Source organism: Dromiciops gliroides, chromosome 1 (genome assembly GCF_019393635.1).
Source record: "Dromiciops gliroides isolate mDroGli1 chromosome 1, mDroGli1.pri, whole genome shotgun sequence".
NCBI lineage: Eukaryota > Metazoa > Chordata > Mammalia > Microbiotheria > Microbiotheriidae > Dromiciops > Dromiciops gliroides.
Window position 1 is genome coordinate 642,592,189 of NC_057861.1, and position 20,714 is coordinate 642,612,902.

The following is a 20,714-nucleotide window of genomic DNA, read 5'->3' on the forward strand; positions in this document are numbered from 1 at the left end:
AATATAAAGTGCATTGCCATTTAAAGTCTTTCACAACCTAGTCCCTTGCCCCCTGAATCCATGGCCGGTGCTTTATCCACTGTGCCAACCAGCTTCCCCCCCTTTCCAGTATTTTATTTCCCTCCATATAATCCATGATCCAGCTACATCAGCTTATTTATGTTGCTCTAACAGTCTAGTCTGACTCTTTTGGGCTTTTGTAGTGGCTGTCTTCCACTTATGCAATGTTTTTCTCCACTCTACCTCTGTCTTCCTTCATTCAAAATTCCATTCAAAACTCACCTTCTACAGGGAGGCCTCTCCAATGGGATCCTTCAACCTTCCCTACCTCCAGTGCCCAGTGTTCATTACATTGCATCATGGTTTTTAATGAATTTCTTAGTCTTTGGAAGCCTTAGATTCTCTGAAAGCTTCCAGTTTTTGCCTTTGGTTTCCATGGTAGCAGCTGTTAGGCCCTCCCCTTTGGTACAGAAAGCCCTCAATGTTTGTATATCTTTTTTTTTTTTCAATTTTTTTTTTTTTGCAGGCAATGGGGGTTAAGTGACTTGCCCAGGGTCACACAGCTAGTAAGTGTCAAGTGTCTGAGGACAGATTTGAACTCAGGTACTCCTGAATTCAGGGCCAGTGCTTTAACTACTGTGCCATCTAGCTGCCCCTGTATATCTTTTTAAAGTCAATTGCAGTATTGCCTATATTTATTTAAATCTTAGAATGAAAGGTAATGTATGAACTGGAGGGTCTGAGAAGCAGCAGCTGTGATACTAGTATTGGTAGTGACTGCTACTAGCATGTGGGGCAGATGGATGGCTTTATAAATTTTCCCTCACATCTCACATTTATTTAGTCTTCCTTCCACACAAATTAAGAGCAGTAAGAATAAAAAGAGTTGAAGTCAGTTGACAAAATTCAGTACTTCTGTGGTGTCAGATTGCTGAGACGAGGAATTTAAAGTAAACATCATGAATTTTTTTAGACAAGTTATAGTTCTTGGCGTTTTTGCAGCACCATATGTTGTTGCTGAAAGCCTCTATTTTCTATGCATCAAAAAGAATACCCATTATTGATGTATTCGTTGTTGATAAATGGCATGAAGTAAATTATTAATTTTAATGACATATTCCGCATATTTCATGAACTTTTTGCTTTACAAAGGCAACTAGGGGACAATGTGGGTAGTAGAGTGATGGATCTGGAGTCTGGAAAATATGAGTCCAAATTCAACCTCAGATACTAGCTGGTGACTCTAAGAAAGCCACTTCACCTTTGTGTATTTTTCCATATCTGTTATATGGGAATAATAATAGCACATACCTCTCAGGGTTGTTATGAGAAACAAATCAGATATTTGTTTTTTTTTGTTTTGTTTTGTTTTTTTTTTTGGGTGAGGCAATTGGGGCCAAGTGACTTGCCCAGGGTCACACAGCCAGTAAGTGTCTGAGGCCGGACCCGAACCCAGGCACTCCCGAATCCAGGGCCGGTGCTTATCCACTGTGCCATCTAGCTGCCCCTAAATCAGATATTTGTAAAACATTTTTGTAAACCTTAAAAGATATAAATAAATGCCATTCTTATTATTTTAGGATTTATGATTGAAATAGGTTTAACAACTAATAAAGATGTCCAGGTTGTTAAGATGCTGTTCACAACACATGTTCTAATGAAACTTGTTGAATAATTTTTAGTGTTTTTTTTTTTTAAGGTTTGTTTCTTCATATTTTTTGGGGGGCAAACATCTTAGTTTTTAAGCCTAAATGAATGAATTTTCAGGATTTTCATATGTTAAATAAATTTTTAAAATATCAGTTGACTTGTTTGTGAATTCTAGTAAATAATCAAAAGTACTGAAAAATATTATGTTTGTATCAGTTCCTTTAAAGAGAAACAAGTGTTTTAAAAGAGCTGAATGTTTATTGGAAAAAATTTCTCTTTTAGTTAAGCATAACAGGTGCTTTATAGTACAGTTTTGCTTAAGGGCAACAGAAGCACAGTGGTGTGTTAAGAGTTCACTGAACATATCTTGTTAACAAATCAAGACTTTGAAGATGAATGCGTTAGTTCACTGCTCTATTTTCATCCTTTTCATCCTTGCTGTGCACAGCAGATGGTCTAGTGGACTAGCTGTACTTTTCCATGTGACTAAAATTGTTTTGCAAAATTTCAGTTTACTTTTCTATAAGGCACTTAGTTATGAGACCCTAAAAGGTTGTTCTTTATTGTTTGCTACATCAGCAGCATGATACTTCAGATCTTATAAAGTCATTTTGGCTAAAGCAAAAGAGTTCATTGCTCTCAGTTGAAACAAAGTTCATAGATCCAGCAAATAATTAATCCATTTCACAAAGAGATAAAAAGGGAGAAAAGAAACTAAATAAATTCAGTGAGCAGCTATATGATTATATGAAATTCAAATGAGATTCTCACAATGTAAAGAAAATTCCTGGTTTTAAGAGTACCTATAAGCAATAAAAGTTGGAAAACTTTCATATACACACATATAAAATCTATGTCTATTGTGTCTTTCTGTGTATAGATAGATAATCCATAGACAATGTGTGTGTGTGTGTGTGTGTGTGTGTGTGTATAAGGGAGCGACAGACGGCTGGTTCTTTAAACATTTTTTCCTGTTAGTCTTATAAGCTCATTTTTTTGGTGATATAAGAGGGAATCTTAGAGGAAGAAATAGGTATGGCTTATCTTTACCATTTATGGCATATAGCATCGAATGAATGCTCAAGGCCAAAGACCATGAAAAATGGCACGGTAAAAAAAGCATTTCTTTAGTTCTCTTTAAATCTTATCTTTCTTTTGCAACTGAGCTCTGTTCTTCCTGATGATGATAGGTGGAAAGATTTCATGATTTACCTTATCCTATACTAGGGAATAGAAAATTTTAATGAAAAATAGGAATTTTAAAATGGTTTCATTATGTTGACCTACTAACTAGATTTTTTTGTTAGTGTAAATCAAGTTGCAGCTTATTCATACAATGCCCAGAAGGAAAGGATACTTGAATTTCATTACAGCAAGTATAATGCCATTGACTCACTTGGTATTGGTTTTCTTCAATAATAAATGTTGAGTGCTTATCTTCTGAAAATTTTGAAAATAGTCACCATGACCATCACGTTGTTTAGGGAGAATTTTATTCAGGTTCATGTATATACTTATTTTAGAATTAACATTTCATTCTTTCCAATGGAAAATTAATGTAGAACAGAGATTCTTAACCTTTTTTGTGTCATAGGCCAGTTTGGTGGTTTGGTGAATCTTATAGACCTTTCACTGGAATAATGTATTTTTTTTTTTTTTAATCATAATAGAGTGATAAGAAAATATTAGATAGAAGTTTGTGAAAATAAAGGTGTCATTTCCCTTCCTTCCACCAAATATCATGCATCCCCTGAAATCTCTCCATTGACCCTAAGTTAAGACTCTAGGTTAAAGATTCAAAACTTTCTATGATTCGACTCTTCTTGAATTTTTTTCTATCAAAATTTGATGTATTTAGAGTCGTAGACTAGCTCCAGAAAGTATGAGCTGAGGTTTCCCCTGGAATATAAAGAAAATTATATTGGTAGACTTGTTTGTAGGTTTACTCTATAACTAAGTACTTTAAGAGGTATTTTTTTTTTAAAGTGAGGCAATTGGGGTTAAGTGACTTGCCCAGGGTCACACAGCTAGCAAGTGTCAAGTGTCTGAGGCCGGATTTGAACTCAGGTACTCCTGACTCCAGGGCCGGTGCTCTATCCACTGCGCCATCTACCTGCCCCTAAGAGGTATTTTTATGTCCCTAGTCCTACATACATCCTTGAGGATGTGTTCTTCTGTCCCAAGCATTGGTGTACTTTGTCACAGAGCGTTACTTCCTCTGTGAGGGGCTAGCAAGCCTTGGTACTAGGTACCTTTGCTAAAATTGTTGAAAGCAGGCAGGGTATCAGAAGGACCAGGTTTTTAGCTATAGCCAGAAGATGAGATATTAGCATATATGTTGATCATTGTTAGTTCATAAACTGAAAATATAGGCTAAATCCAGGTATAGGAAAACTGACGGACTTTTCAGCAGTTAGATAGAAGGTAGAAAAAATTGTGGGAGGTGGAAATCTGATAATTAGACTGATTCACCTGTTTGGCCACTTGGTGTATTTGTATAAAGTGTGAATGACTACTCTTTTCCTTTAATGTTTCTTGCTAACATACTATAGCTACGCAATGATCTTAGTCAGATATAGATTCTTTCTTCCCAGTTTTTCTTTCTCAGTCATTTCCAACTCTGTGTGACCCCATCTGTGGTTTATTTGGCAAACATTTAAGTGATTTGTTATTTCCTTTTCCAGCTCATTTTACAGATGAGGACACTTGAGGCAAACAGGGTTAAGTGACTTGCCCAGGGTCACACAGCTAGTGTCTGAGTCCAGTCTGAGGCTGGATTTGAACTTAGATCTTCCTGATTCCAGGCCTGGGACTTTATTGCCGTAGTTAAGGCTTAGTGGATAAAGTGCTGAGTTTGGAGTCAGGAAGACTTTTTTTGAGTTCAAATCAGACCTTAGACACTTACTAGCTGTGTGACCCTGGACAAGTTACTTAACCCTATAATTATTTGTTGTTTTCTCATTTAGTTTAATCCAATCAATTACTAAATGAGCAACTTTCACAAGTAAACGCTGTGGTAGGAAGTATGAATAAAAATTAAGATAGGGTTCCTGCCTGCAAGACTCTTACAGTCTAATTTTGGAATGAGCTATACATAGAAACAGTGCAGAAAGAGGCAGAATGTAATACTAAGGAATATACTGGGTCTATCCTAAATACAGTAATATAAGATATAAAGAGGAAGGAACAATAACTTTCTATTAGAAATGGGTGTGGGCAGTGAAGGCTTCATGAGTAAGGTGATTCCTAAATTTTACCTTGAAAAAAGAGGCTTTAGAGAAGTGGAGATGAGGGGGCTCATGTATATCAGGTTTGGGGGTAACCAGAAAGAATTGTGTGGGTTAGAAGTGGTAGGATGATCTTAGCCAACAGTTAACTCCGGGACAGATAGGCCTGGTACTCTGTCCACCGCATCACCTAGCTGCCCTAAATGCTGGTGTTTAGGTGGCACACTGGATAGAGTGGTGACCGTGGAGTAAGGAAGACATATTCCTGAGTTCAGATCTGGCCTTACTAGCTGTGTTATGGCATGACTGACACAGAAAATACTCATCCAGGTACTCAGGAGAGAGTGTATTATGCATGGGCCTAGGGTGGAGTGTCAAACCTCCAACAATGGGCCCTGAGTCTTGTAGCCCACCTGGTTGTATACAAAAAGAGTAGGCATGGTATAGTCATCATTACAGGACAACAAGATACCTACAAGTGTATCAAAGAAGGATGAGGTCAGTGATTACTAGGGACAAAGGAGAGACAGGCCTGCAGCTGCAGCAGGAACACAGCAAGGGCAGGGCCTGTCTGGGACAGACAAGGTCAGAGTTTATGTGTGATTTTCCACATCAGCTCTGTGACTCTGGGCAAGTCACGTAACCTCGTTTGCCTCAGTTTCCTCATCTGTAAAATGAGCTGGAGTAGTGTCTTTGCCAAGAAAACCCCAGATGGGGTCACAAAGAATTGGACGTGACTTTTTGTTAAAACATAGACTGCAGGAGGGGCATAACATATGGAATATGGACATATGGAATAAACCTGGGGAAATAGGTTGGAGCTAGATCATGAAATGCCATAAGTGCTAGGGTTAAGGCTTTATATTTTGTCCTGTAGGCGTTGGGTATCAGACATACATTCAGTGGAGCCAATGTGGCTTACTTGACACTGGAGAATGAAATTATTTAGGTAAAAAAGTTTAACCTACATTTTAATAATACTTCACATGTTTAGAGTTCTGTAAGGTTAAATTCCTTTATATATACATGTCCTAGTAGGACCTAACTACTTGCCTAATATAAGTTAGTAGGCGGGGAGTTAGGTCCTACTAGGACAGAATGCCACCAAATGTCATATGAGACCAATACACATGGATATTCTGATCCTTTGTTCTACTATTGAGAAAACTTAATGTATAGGAAAATTATTCTGGAAATAATGTGTAGGATGGATTGGAGAAAGGAGAGACTTAATACAGGGAAATTAGTTGGGAGGCTATTAAAATAGTCTATTTTTAAAGAGATGACTGTTAGTGTGATAAAATGTTGAATTCGTTTTTAAAGGCAGTGTAAAATAGTAGCATGTAATAAGAACTCTGTTATTTTAATAATCCAGATGTGTATATTTATTTCAAGTGACATTTTTTGCATCATAATCATATTTTAGAATTTAACTAGTTGTGTTTTCCATTCCCTTTAGCTGGCATTCCTGAATTAATGAGCTTTCTTTTGTTCAGACTTTATTGATGTAAGATCATTCTTAAACAGAACTAAAATTTAGGTTCTGTTAAGATATTATTTGTATAATGTTTTTTTCCTCAAAATGGAGAAATAAACCTATTAGGATCCTGTTTGTTACCTTATATTAGTTCTGTACTATTTTCCAGCAGAAGGAAGTATGATTTCAGACATTTTATTGCTCTAAATATTTGAGGAGTTTATTTCCTCCCCATTCTAGCAATGCTGTCATTTAAAGACTGTGTAAATATTGTGTGATATTAAAAGAGCAACATTTTCTATTAATTTCTAATAATTCATCACTCCTATTATGTCAGTTTTTCATATGTGAGATTTTATTTATATTTTTAAATTTAGTGATGATTCAACCTTGATGTTACTGAATGGTTTCTACCCTTGTTTTACTCAAAGTTTTAATTAACTTGTAATATGCTTGATAGTTTCTACAGAGTTGGATTCTGAAAATGCTTCTGGTTAATAGATATTAAGAGTTACTTAGTAAAGGGAGAACCTCCCTTGGAACTGTGCTTGAGTAATGGCCTTACATGTTGCTGCACTGGGTGTGGTATAGCATGTATTTTTCTTTAGCCCATAGGAAAAAGCTGTAGTCCAATATCTCATTGGTAAGTTTCAGGGATGATCAATCAGTTGACAACATTTATTTTTATAGTAGCTAGTTTTTATATAGCTCTTTAGGGTTTATGAGTCACTTTAGATATTATCTTACATAAATAGAGACCTTTTAGAATTTATTCAGTAGTGGAGTAACCTGGTCAGATGTACACTTAAGGAAAATTCACCTTGGCACCAATGTTTAGGATGCACTAGAATAGGGAGAGACCTGAAGCAGGGAGACAAATTAGGAGACTGTTGCAGGTATCTAGGCAAGAGGGGATTAGGATTAAACAAAATTGGTAGTTCTTTGAATGGAGAGAACGTCAGATGAGAAAAATGTTTTGTAGGTAGAAATTAACAGGATTTGGCAGTTGGTTGGATTTAGAGAATTAAGGAGAGTGGGAAGGGGGAGGATATTGACCAGATGAGAAACCTGGGAGTAATGCCTTTGAAAGAAATAGGAAAATTTTGGAACAGTGGTGGGGTTTGGATGAGTTTTGTTTTGGTCATGTTAAATTTGATATGTCTATGACACATACAATTTGAAATACCAATAGGTCGTTTAGTATGTGGACCTTAGAAGAGACTGGGCTGGATTTATAGAGCTATGAGTCATCTGTTTGGAGATGATAATGGTACAAAAATAAACAAATTAATGTACCATCGTGATGATTAATGATTATAATAACCATTTGAATTTGTTATAACTCCTTTATTTTCCCGAAGAAGTGTATGAAAACCTAGGCTAACATATGAAAAGACCCAAGGCCAATAAAAAGCAAGTAGGAAGCAGATCTAGAGACATTTAGGAGTTTCCTTATCCACAGACACTTCCCTCCCTAAGCCATTTGGCAGTTTAGAGGCACTGTTATCTGCAACCATTCCAAAGACTTCTGCTTCACATCCTCTATCTCAAAGTTTCTTAAACTCTGGGTCGTGACCCCATATGGGTCTCGGTTGTGAAAACTTTGGCAGCAAATGTTTGATTTGCATTCCTATTTCATATACCTATATACCCGGGGTCATGTAAAAATTTCTTGGGTGAAAAGGAGTCAGCAGTGGAAGAAGTTTAAGAAGCTCTTTTCTACTCTTTGCTTTCCTGGAGGGGTAAGCTGTCAGGCTAATTTGCATTGTGCAAATGGAATGAAGAGCATCCTATTGCAAACCTGGAAGCCTGGAGTTAATCTGGACCTTGTTCAGGGACTTCATAATACAACCATCATTCTCTCTCCTCCCCCCGCCCCCATCAACATGCCTCAAAGGCTTAAAACTCACCTAAGTCTGATTTGAATTTCTCTTGGGAAATTCCCATTCATGCCTGTATTATTTGGTCATCAGAATAAAAATGGGTGTTTGTCTTGCCACACTGTAGCTCTGTCTGGTTTTCTGTGTGTGTGTGTTTATTTTTATTTATTTTTTGGGGGCAGGGCAATGAGGGTTAAGTGACTTGCCCAGGGTCACACAGCTAGTAAGTGTCAAGTGTCTGAGGCCGGCTTTGAACTCAGGTCCCTATCAGCAGAGTACCAGAAATGCATCCAAAGAGGTAGCTGACCCAACTGCATGCCTTTACCTTTGTCTAAGCTGCACAAACAATTGATAGTCAGTAGACAATAGCTAATGTCTATTTTCTTACTTAAACATGAAGCAAGATATGAAGTTGTGTTGGTGGAGATTAGAATGGTATTGAAGCTTTCAAAAGAGAATGAAAAGCTTGAATATAATGGGATAGAGAATCAATTATGAAGTGTTAAGGAATTGCCATACTTCAGTGAGTGCCCAAGTCAAATTCAGCAATATAAATTTGTAATTCATCCCGGTTGTGTGACTTTTCTTTAACTCCTATAACCTAAGAATATTGTAACAGAAAAGGGCTATCTCCTTTTATTTACCCATAAAAATATACACACATCAGCTTTGTATATATATTTGCTAAGAACTGGACCAATCTAAATTGCCTACAGTTGGTGAATGACTGATTAAATTGTGCTATATTAATACAAAAGCATACTTCAATGCCATTATAATGATAAATATGAGGAAATGTTAAATAATTTGGAAAGATCCTCATGAAAAGGAAAGAAAGTGTGTGTGCTTTGTGCATATTAAACCCTTAATTGATGTTTGGATTTAATTAAATTTATATAATGTACATAGTATATAAAAATAGAAATATGTATATATGAATATATAGACAAATGAGCAGGCAGAGAAGAAGGAAATATGGAGGAAGTAACTATTAGGCTTTTATGAATATATTATATCTAAAATTAATTTCTCTGTGCAAATTGTTATTTTATATTTATTTGGTTTCCTTGTAGTTAGGGTCAGACTAAATTCTTTAAAAATTAATTGAACTACTGTGTAATAAAGAAAGAACAATATTCTCAATGTGTATTGATTTTTACTTTCATTGATGTTGAAATAAGAGCTTAATGCTGATATACACTTTTAATGGTAAATAGTTTGAATTTTGTCACTGGAGGAAAAGGTTTAATAGTAAACTTTTGAGCTTTTTCTTATAATTCCTCCTTCCTTTTTCCTCAAAGGTAGTGGTGAATTTGATAGTGTTATGGTATAAAATCATCCCCCACTCAAAAGACATTTTTAGGTTTTAATGGTCATAAAAATCTGTTTTCTCATTGTTATGAGTGAATTTGCTTTCTCTGTGCATCACTGATTTTTGCTCAAAGTTAGTGCTTATTCTCTGCTGGAATAGACATGAAAATGTTTCATGGCATAGAGACTTGGAGAAGAATTTTTGGAGTTATTTAGACCATTTTCTTTTTTATATTTCTCTAAAAATACTGGAGCTAGGATTATTCTGGACTGTCTCTTTAGAACTTTTTATTCCATGGGTTATTGTCAGATTATAGTGTAGTGTAGTCTAGTACAGTACAGTGCTGTAGGCTCTGGAGCCTACAGTATTATAACCAGGATAATACCCAAACACAGATATCTAATAGTATACAATATTAACACCAGTAAGTACACCAGAAAATTATGAGACAAAATGTGAGGAGAGATACAGTTGATTCTAATGCACTGTTGGTGGAACTGTGAACTGATCCAACCGTTCTGGAGAGCAATTTGGAACCAAATTTCAAGCCTAAAAGGCTTGAAAACTGGGCATACCTTTTGACCCAGCAATCCCATACTAAGTCTATATCCCAAAGAGATAATGGAAAAGAGTAAAGGACCCACATGTACAAAAATATTTATAGCTGCTCTTTTCAGGATAGCAAAGAATTAGAAATTGAGGGAATGCCCACGAATTGGAGAATGGCTGAACAAGTTGTGGTATATGAATGTAATGGAATGCTAATGCGCTGTAAGAAATGATAAGCAGATGGATTGCAGAGAAGACTTACATGAATAGATGTTGAATGCAGCAGAACCAAGAGAACATTGTACATAGTATCAATAACATTTTGTGATGATCAGCTGTGATGAACTTGGCTCTTCTCAACAATACAGTGATCTAAGATAATGCCAAAAGACTTATAATGGAAAATGCTCTCCACATTGAGAAAAAGAACTATGGAGTCTGAATGAAGACTGAAGGATACTATTTTCATTTTGTTGATCCTTTTTTATTATTGTTCTGGTTTGTTTTTTCTTGCGTTTTCCCCCCTTTTGTTCTGATTAATGTGAAAATATGTTTCACATGATACTAATTTATAGCCTATATCAGATTGCTTGCTGACCTAGGGAGGAGAGAGGGAAGGGAGAGTGGGAGAAAAATTTTGGAAAAAATATCTTTACATGTAATTGAGCAAAAGTTTTTAAAGAAAGAGATAGTTAATTACCACTAAAGATTAAAGAAGCTGCCCCAAAAGGGGTGGTATGTGTGATAAACATTAATGGATGTTTGAGAATTAATCATGTGCGCATATATAGCAGGAATTGGGATTACCATAAGCAAGGCAAAGAGAAAGAACATTGCAGACTAGGTTCCAATACAGATAGTAGTCCAGTGTAGCTTTAGTAAAGGGAAAGAAGTAATATGAAATAGCACTGATGGAGGTAGACAAATTCTGACATCCCTTCTACTCTTTAAGATTCTATGATTCTGTGATTTTTTTTTTTTAAAGAAAGGTGGTTGACAGCAGATTGCAGAGAATCTATGCCAAGGAAAGAGTTGGAATTTTACTCATTGGACTACAGGAGAGTGTTGAAGATTTTTGAACAGGTGGTGCATGACCAGATTTATATATAAGGAAGATCACTGTCAGTATATAAAATGAATTAGAGAGGAAAGAAACAGGATATGCGAGTTTTTGTTAGAAGGCTGTTGTAATAATACAGGAAGATAGGGGGCAGCTAGGTGGCGCAGTGGATAAAGCACTGGCCCTGGATTCAGGAGTACCTGAGTTCAAATCCAGCCCCAGACACTTAACACTTACTAGCTGTGTGACCCTGGGCAAGTCACTTAACCCTCATTGCCCTAAAAAAAAAAATACAGGAAGATAAAAATAAGGATATATTCTTTTTTTTTCTTCTTTTTTTTGCAGGGCAATGGGGGTTAAGTGACTTGCCCAGGGTCACACAGCTAGTAAGTGTCAAGTGTCTGAGGCTGGATTTGAACTCAGGTACTCCTGAATCCAGGGCCGGTGCTTTATCCACTGCGCCACCTAGCCGCCCCTAAGGATATATTCTTGAAGGACAAATAAATACAGAGGGAAGGTGATATAAGACTTCTAGTTATTTTTCACAGTATTCATATAAGGTGCTTCCTTTCTTCCTGGTTTCATCTTTGATTTTAATATTTCTATTTCATTTTTTTAGATGTATTTTCACTTTTTATTACCAGTTACATGTAAAATTTTTAACATTCCCGTTTTTAAAAATTTGGAGTTTCAAATTCCCTGCTTTCCTCCACCTACTCCTTAGCATCTCTCAAGAAGGCAAGCAATATTATGTCACTTATACATGTGAAATCATGTAAAACATTTCCATGTTAGCCATGTTGCCAAAAAAGGCAAAAAAAAAAAAGTTTTTAAAAATTATACTTCAGGGGCAGCTAGGTGGCACAGTGGATAGAGCACTGGCCCTGGAGTCAGGAGGACCTGGGTTCAAATCCGGCCTCAGACACTTGACACTTACTAGCTGTTTCACCTTGAGCAAGTCACTTAATCCCAATTACCTCACACAAAAAAACAAACCAAAAAAATTATGCTTCAGTCTGTACTTTAGGATTTTATTAGTTCTCATTAGGTGGATAGAATTTTTTTATCATAGGTCCTTTGGTATTATGGTGGATCATTTTCTTGATCAGAGCAGCTAGTTTTCTACAGTTGCTCATCATGTGTTCTGGTTCTGCTCACTTTACTTTGTTGTATCAGTTCATATAAATCTTCCTAAGGTTTTTCTAAAACCTCTTTGAGACATGGACTTGGTTCAAAGGGGTTGTACAGCGTTATAGTCAAAGTTCCAAATTATTCTCCAGAATCATTTGACAGTCTACCACTCCACCAACAACAGTGCATTAGTGTCCTGATTTTTCCACATTCCTCCTACAATTGTCATTTTCCTTTTTTGTCATGTTAGCCAATCTGATAAGTGTGAGGTGGTAGCTAAGTATTATTTAATTTGCATTTCTTTCATCAGTAGTGATTTAGAGGATTTTTTGATGTGTCTATAGATAGCCTTGATTTCTTCTTCTGAAGAAATTCATATACTTTGACCATTTGTCAATTGGTGAAGAGCTTATATCTATAGCTAGAATTTTAGCCCCTTACATATCTTTGTAAATCTGACTCAGTTCCCTGTATATTGGAGAAATGAGGCCTTTATATGAGAAATGTACTGTAAAATTTCCCCCTCATTTTCATGTTTTCCTTCTAATTTTGGATTCAGTAACTTTTTTTGTGAAAGTTTTTTAAATTTCATGGGACTATCTATTTCTTTATTGGTCACAAACTTTTCCTATATCCAAAAATCTCTTCTTCTTCTTCTTCTTTTTTTTTTTAAGTGAGGCAATTGGGGTTAAGTGACTTACCCTGGGTCACACAGCTAGTAAGTGTTAAGTGTCTGAGGGTGGATTTGAACTCAGGTACTCCTGACTCCAGGGCTGGTGCTCTATCCACTGCGCCACCTAGCTGCCCCCCAAAATCTTACAGATGCATTTTCCATCCTGCTGTAATTTACTTATGATATCACTCTTTTAATCTAAATCATTTATCCATTTTGACTTTATCTTGGTATACAGTGTGAAATGTTGGTCTAGTTTCTTCCAAAATGCTTTCAGGTTTTCCCAGCAATTTTTGCAGATGTTGAATTCTTACCCCAAAAGCTTGAATATAGTCTTAGACAGGGATATGGAACTTTGGAAGACATGTGTTTCTTTATTCAGAGACAAAAGGCTTAGGTTTGTTACAAAGAATACAGGATATGGTTATAAAATAAAATCACTCATAGAGTAAAATAATATGTAAAATGCAGGATCAATGATTAATTGTCAGAATTTTGTTAAAATCTTTTTCTGCAACTATTGACACAATAAGGATTTTTGGTTTTTTTTGTTTGTTTGTTTTTTGTGGGGCAATGAGGGTTAAGTGACTTGCCCAGGGTCACACAGCTAGTAAGTGTAAAGTGTCTGAGGCCGGATTTGAACTCAGGTACTCCTGAATCCAGGGCTGGTGCTTTATCCACTGCGCCATCTAGCTGCCCCCGGATTTTTGTTGTTTTTGTGATTAATATAGCCAAAATGTTGATAATATAATATTGTCAAATTTCCTGGTATTGAACCCATCCTGCATTCCTGTTATATATCCCACCATGTCATAATGTATGATCTTTGTGATATTGCTGTAATCTCCTTGCTAATAGTTCATTTTATAAATTTCTTAAAAATTTTTTTCATTTTAATCTTAAATGCAAAATGAGAAAAGAAAAAAAGGAATATTTCCATATACACAGCAGAACATGGAAAGCATTCAATATAAAACAATAAATTTCCATTTCAAACTGTTTACTTTAAAAACATACCTATGTAATAAATGTTATGTCTTGTTTTCAAACGTTCTCACCTTTTCTGTGCTTCCTTCTAAGTTTTCTTTTGTTTTCTGCTGTGTAGTTTTTACTTTATTTTTCTCCCTCCCTCCCTACCGTGATCTAGAGAGGACTATAATTAAACCCTCACACACAGACATGCACACACACACATACACATGCACACATATAACATATGCACATACACATCATAAGACCATATTATACCTATTTCTGTCACTTCTTTTTCTAGAGATGGATCACATCTTCCTTCTTACAGCCAAATCTTTCTGTGTTTTTGTAAAACTATCCGGCTCATTTATTATATCATAGCTGTATTCTATCACAATCATATACCGTGACTTGTTTAGCCATTCCCCAACTGAAGGACATCTGCCATTTTACTCAATCTGATATGTGTAAGATTTTAGTCAATCTGATAGGTGTAGGATATCTCAATGTTGTTTTAATTTGCATTTCTTTACTCTGTAATGATTTAGAGCATTATTTTCTTGTGACTAAATATAATTTCTGATTTCTTTATGGAAAACTGCCTGTTCCTATCCTATGATAATTTCTCAATTGGAGAATTGTGCATTCTTAAAATTTGACAATTTCTTAATATATTTGAGAAATTAGACTTTTATTTGAGATTGTCTATAAAAGTTTTCCCAAATTTCTGCTTTCCTTCTAATCTTTGTTATATTGATTTTATGTATACAAGAACTTTTTAATTTAATATAATCAAAACTAACCATTTTATACTTCACAATGCACTCACTCTTGTTTCTTCATATATTATTCTCCTATCCTTCAGTCTAATAGATAGTATTTTCCATGTTCTAATTTTCTTGTAATATCTACCTTTCTATGTGTTATGTATCCATTTTGTCTTTATCTTGGTACATACTTGTCCATGCCCAGTTTCTGCCAGACTGCTTTACAAATTTCCCAGTAATTTTTACCAAATAATGAATTCTTATTCCTAAAACTTAAATCCTGACTCCAGGCCCTCCACTCTATCTACTAAGGTACCTAGCTGCCCACCTGGTATATCATAAGCACTATAGCTATTATTGTTATCGTTATCATGATAATCACTCACTTATTTTCTGTACATGTTATTCTCCCTCTTGTTTCTATGCCTTTGCATTAGCCTTCCTCCAAATTCATAATGAACTTACCTATTACTCCTACCCTGGAAAATCCCTTCTTCCCTCCACACTCAGCTTTGGACTTTCTACAGGAGTCCTTTCCTGACCCCTCTCCCACCACCCTAGTTATTGATACTATCTCTATTAAAGTTATTGACCTTCTCATTTATTTATTTATTTATTTTGGTAGTTTTAACCCCAGCATCTAGAAACATGCCTTATACATCTTAACTATAGAATCAATTTATTTTGATGTATTTTCTTTATTTTTCAACTGAAGAATTAAAAAAAAAAACTCCTAAACTATTTAGTAGTTCTTTGAGGATTTGTAAATTAAAATAAAATTTAAAAAACATCTTAATTTTGGTCTTCCATATTTTGAAGATTGTAAAATTTTTATTCTGTCGGGGGAAAGGTATTATAAACACTTTAAATCATTCCTAAATTGAGACTGGCCTTCTTTTCTCGGTCCCATTCCCATAAAGTTTTGCAGTATATAATCCTTCAAAATAGGGTAAAAATCAAGATTATTTCTAAGTTTTATTAAATGATTACTTTATCATAGTGTAGATAGCTAAAAATTCAAATTAGTCCTCTAATTTGGGATTGATTTTTTTTTGGTATCACATTCAGTGTGAATTTGTAGGATATATGTAAATGTCCTGTTTTACAGCTTGTAAAGAGTGGCATAATATTTGCTAGGCACCTTTCTAGGAAATTTTCTTAGCTGAAAACTAAACCATTTTAAAAGGTAAATCATCACCATGAGATATATTTTTGCCTAGTATGTTTTAGTGTTAGTCAAAAACTCAATTTTATTTTGGTCCAGAAATGCTTTAAATTTCTCCAATATCATTCATATTATGTTTTGTCTTGAAGTGCACCTGCAGGAAAGACATGGTGAAAATTTCAATGGATATTTTTGTGAAGAAATTTCAGCCAGATAGATACCACCTTTGGAAACAAGGCAAGGATATATACACCATTGATCATACACTGCCCACTCCAGAAACAACACCAGAAGTCAAATTGTGGATGCAGAGGAAGAAAATTAAAAAGCCATCAAGAAGGTAATTACTTTCCTTCCATCTACCCATTGTGAAATTTATGTGTGAATGAAGGATAATGAATTTTTTAAAGTGCTGAAGAAAGTGCTGGAAATTTTTCAATATGAAAATTGAGGACATTGGGATCCGTGTCACGTGGACTTTCTTGGGAGTGATACAAACCTCTGGGGATGAACTTAAGAGTACAGTGCTTAAGTGTCCAAAAGAGTCCATTCCAAAATTTAGTGTTTTTAGTTCTACCCATGACAGGTGGGACTGTAGTTCATGTAAGGACTGACAATAGAAACAGCTTAGCTTCTCACTTTGAGACTGTGTATTTTCTATCTGTCCTCTTTCTTCTTATGCCTCCCTTACAATCTCTCCCTCCTACTAAGTGATAGTCAGGGTGTTTGCACAGAGTTCATTCCTGAAGCATTTTCCCCTACCTTGGCATAAATCACACAAGGCAGGGTATATGTACTGGCCTAGAGGAGTCTCTGGTATTGTGTCTTTTGTTTTTACTTGTGTCTCTCTTCCTGGGTATAGGTTAGTTTTCCAGACTTGGACATCTACAAAATGAGAAACAGTTTGTTTTCTTCCCCAGATGATTAATTTTTTGAGGTTAGATATAGATTGTGTCATGTGTGACTTATAGACTACTTTAAGACACTCTTTTGTTGCTACCTTTTTCATATAGGCATTTAATAAATGAATGTTGATTTCTAATTTGCCTATAACCTTTCTTTTAATGACTAATTTTCAATATTGGTTAATTAAAGTAACTTGAGATTGCTTTAGCTTTATAATTTGATAATCTTGTCCCAAAGAATAGTAATTAAAGGGGTGGAGGAATCTAATCAGGCTTTTTTTTTTTCCCTATCACTTAATAAACTGCAAACTCAGTGCAAAGAATGAAAAATTGTCAGATTTTTTTTTTTCCTTTGCTACTTTAGGTAGTTGAAAGCGATATTTATATTGGTAGACATTTTTATCTTATCCATGACAGCCATTCTGCTTTGACAGCAATATCTGTTATAACAGCCTCCAGCATACCAGATCTCGATCTAAAAAACTTAAAACTCCAGAGGATGAAAGAATATCAGCCATGGTAGTTGGTGCAGAAATTGTAGCCACTGACACAGCTACAGATGGCTTCAAGGTCAGTGAAAAGCCAGAAGAAAAAAAGGAGTTGGTAAACACAGGAATGCCTTCTGGGGAAGAAAACACGATTAAAAGGATGCAGGTGGATCAGAATTTATCGGATAATATTCAAGGCTCAGGTGAGATAACGACTGATTATATTTCACTTACAAGTTGTAGGTTGTTGATTATAGGATTCCATAAATCTGTGTAAGATTAGATAGATATTGTAGTGTTGCAAATGGAATATCTTGTAAACTCCATTTTGAAGTTAAGGAGGAAACATGTAAAGAAGCGTGGGAAATGAAGTCTATCAGTATCAGGAGCATAACCATCTTCATAAAGTGAAATTATTAACAAAATGAGAACGAAGCTCTATTACTTACCAATTGTTTCAGTACTTTGATCACAGAATTTATCATTTCCATTTCTCATAAATATTAACTCCTTCAATGGGCTAGCATTTGAAATGTGTACTACTTCAAAGGTCTGTCATTTCATTGGCTTGTGTGTTTCCTCTACAAATATAGATCACAATCTTTTGTTTTTTAGTAGAAAATATTTTCAGTTTCGGTAGCCAAAATGTGCCATCACCTAGTTGCCAACTTTATTCTGATGAGTGTTAATGGAGAAATAAAATAACAAACAACATAAGCATGATTATCATCCACATATAAAAATCTGTATTGTCCTGCACTTTTCTTGTAGTTGCTAATTCAATCCCAATTTCTTAAATTAAACAAACTTCTTTAATAGTTGGGAAAATATTTTATCACTATTTTTCTCCCTTATCCTTTAGCAGAGAATGTTTTCTTATTCTTTGAGTGAATTTTTTAAAAAGAATTTCTTCGCAGTGGATAAAGCACTGGCCCTCGATTCAGGAGGACCTGAGTTCAAATCTGGCTTCAGATACTTCACACTTACTTGCTGTGTGACCCTGGGCAAGTCACTTAACTCTCATTGCCCTGCGCGTGCGTCTCCCCCCCCCCCCTTTTTTTTTTCCTTAGCTTTCATATTTTGTAATTTACTGAATTTTAATTTGAACATAATGAAAGAAGATAGTCAAATGGCAATATTAATTTCATGGATTTTTTTGCAAATGCAAATTTCTAGTTAAATCACTCTTCAGCAAAACTCAATATTTTGCTTACTTTTCTTTTATAATAATAAATATTCATATATATATGTATATATTTGTTCATCTTACATAGAAGTTTAAAGCATACAAATAGTTTTTTTTTCAGAAATCACCCTCTCACTTAGGGTAAGTATCTTAATTTCTCCAGTTGAGAAAAATACTGAGCTGTTACAAGGTGATAGTCATATACATAGCTGGTAAGTATTGGAGCCTGGGTTTCCATTTAAGGATAAATTTTTTAGGTTTACCAATGTGATTTTGAGTCACTTTCCAGGACATGGGGCCTTTATTTTAGAGAATTTTAAACAGTCTCTAAATAGAATAAATCAGAAGGTAGAAGACAGTGTTTTACACAAATATTGTAATTTCTTCATTATTGAGCAGCTAAATTTGGATGCCACGAGCTACTGTGTTCTAAATTATTCCCATTTCAGAGGAGGATATTTTTACTCCTCTTTCAGAATTGATTGTCTTTGTAACTTTATTATGCAAAACCATTTTGTACCTTGTCCTCTGATACATGGCATATAGTCTGATCATTTAATCCAAGAAAATTTAGTCTGAGACTGAATAGAATTATAGGATCTCCCATTGAGAGAAGAAAGGGAAGTCATCTATTCTAACTTCCTAAATTTCCAGTTGAGGAAACTGGGACTCAATTTCCTATAAGTTGTATAAATTAACTCAAGGGAATACACACAATATGGTGACAGAACCTAAGATTTGAACCCACGTCTTCTCACTTCAAATCTAGCACTTTCTACCAATGTATTATACTGTCTCAGATGACAATACTGACTTTATATATAAATGGGAATGGAGAGGGAGGGATTAAGAGAGGGTAGGTGTAAGAGGGAGGACAGTAGGGAAAGAGAGGGGAAGGGAGGAAGAAGAGAAGGAAGGATAAGGAAACTACATGAGAAGAAAAGATGGGAAAAGTACAAGGGTAAATAATATTTCATTTTTTCAGACCATTTCTAGGAAATACATAGGTAGGGGCTGACCTTGTATCCCTTTATCTATCCTATTCTGTCTTCATCTTCTATGCTGAACAGTTTTGATACTTCTTTGTGTCACTGATTATGAAAAGAATTCTGTGGATCAATGCCCTTTTTAAGTGTAAAATCATAAAATTTTTACTGTGACAGCTTTGGGAATACAATATCTAGGAGAACCTCTTCTTGTTCTATTATTTTCTGAGTATAATATTCCTCTTTTGTTCTCCCTCTAACAAACACTAACAGCATATATAAACAGTAAAGCTAAATGATGGTTGCAATCGTAGTCTACAGATCTGGGGTATGGGGCTTTGTTGCCTACCCAAGCCTTTAAAAATTAAAGACTTCCTAATTAGGGGCAAAAAGAAAAGAAAACAGAACTCTTAAAATAAAAACCCAAAAAGATAATACCTCAAAATTAATACCATCACCACCAATTTTCAAGTTACTGAATGTCGGTATGATAGCCATTAAGTATTTTACTTTCTTAGTTTTTTATTTACCAGCACATTTCCTAATAATAAATTTAACAGTAACACCTTAATAGTCCCCAAATCATTTGCCGTTACTTTAATCTTTTCATTAAAAATGGATTGTTCCATCTTTTCATCTAATATACAAAGGAATCTTTAGTGAAATAACCTTTGATATTAATAAAACCAAGAGCAACAAAATTGATATTGAGGGGGTAATAGTATAAATGCTATGTTATAATAACAGTGCAAACTTTATTAATAACCCATTTTCTTCATCTCTAGGAAGCAGTGGCTTAAGCACATCTTTCCACTCTGATTCTGTAAAGCAGGAAATAGGACCTGAAGATGACAAAGTGGATTCCACTCTTGCTGGTTCTGATCCCATGGAATCTGCCCCTTTGCCTCCTTCTTTTGAATGTATAAAAGAAGATAATTTAAAATCTGAGAGGGAGTGTGATCAGACTGTTTCACGACCAAAGTCCTGTGAGTCTGTCTCTTCTGAAGCTGAGAGCCTGGAAAAAGAAGAAAGTAGTAGCATCTCCACCGAAGAAGATGACAGTGACCTAGAAAGCAGCGAGAGTGGCTTAGAACCGGGAGAAATCCCAGCTGTAACCAAAGGAGAAAGAAATGGCTTGAAAATTCCAAGTGTATGTGGAAAATTCTCTGCTCTTACTGCATTTATAACCTAGTGAGACATTTCTGAAATGTTTGAGATACAGAAAAAAAAATCTTTGCCAAATATATTTTTCAATTGTGAAATAATTAGGATTTTCCATTTGCAAT

The 20,714-nt window shown here is 35.2% G+C and overlaps 1 protein-coding gene across 7 annotated transcripts in view; it reads left to right on the top strand.

Annotated features, from left to right (window-relative positions):
* The window catches only part of KDM4C (lysine demethylase 4C), a 430,228-nt gene that overhangs the window by 171,714 nt on the left and 237,800 nt on the right, over window positions 1-20,714 (top strand). For all 7 annotated transcript variants that reach the window (XR_006353225.1, XM_043966024.1, XM_043965986.1 and 4 more), the window contains 3 exons: window positions 16,013-16,203; window positions 17,221-17,459; window positions 20,214-20,578. Coding sequence is in view for 6 of the 7 variants with exons in the window: in XM_043966024.1 (XP_043821959.1) it covers window positions 16,013-16,203; window positions 17,221-17,459; window positions 20,214-20,578 (795 nt within the window). In the remaining variant the exon portion in view is untranslated. The remainder of the gene's footprint in view (window positions 1-16,012; window positions 16,204-17,220; window positions 17,460-20,213; window positions 20,579-20,714) is intronic.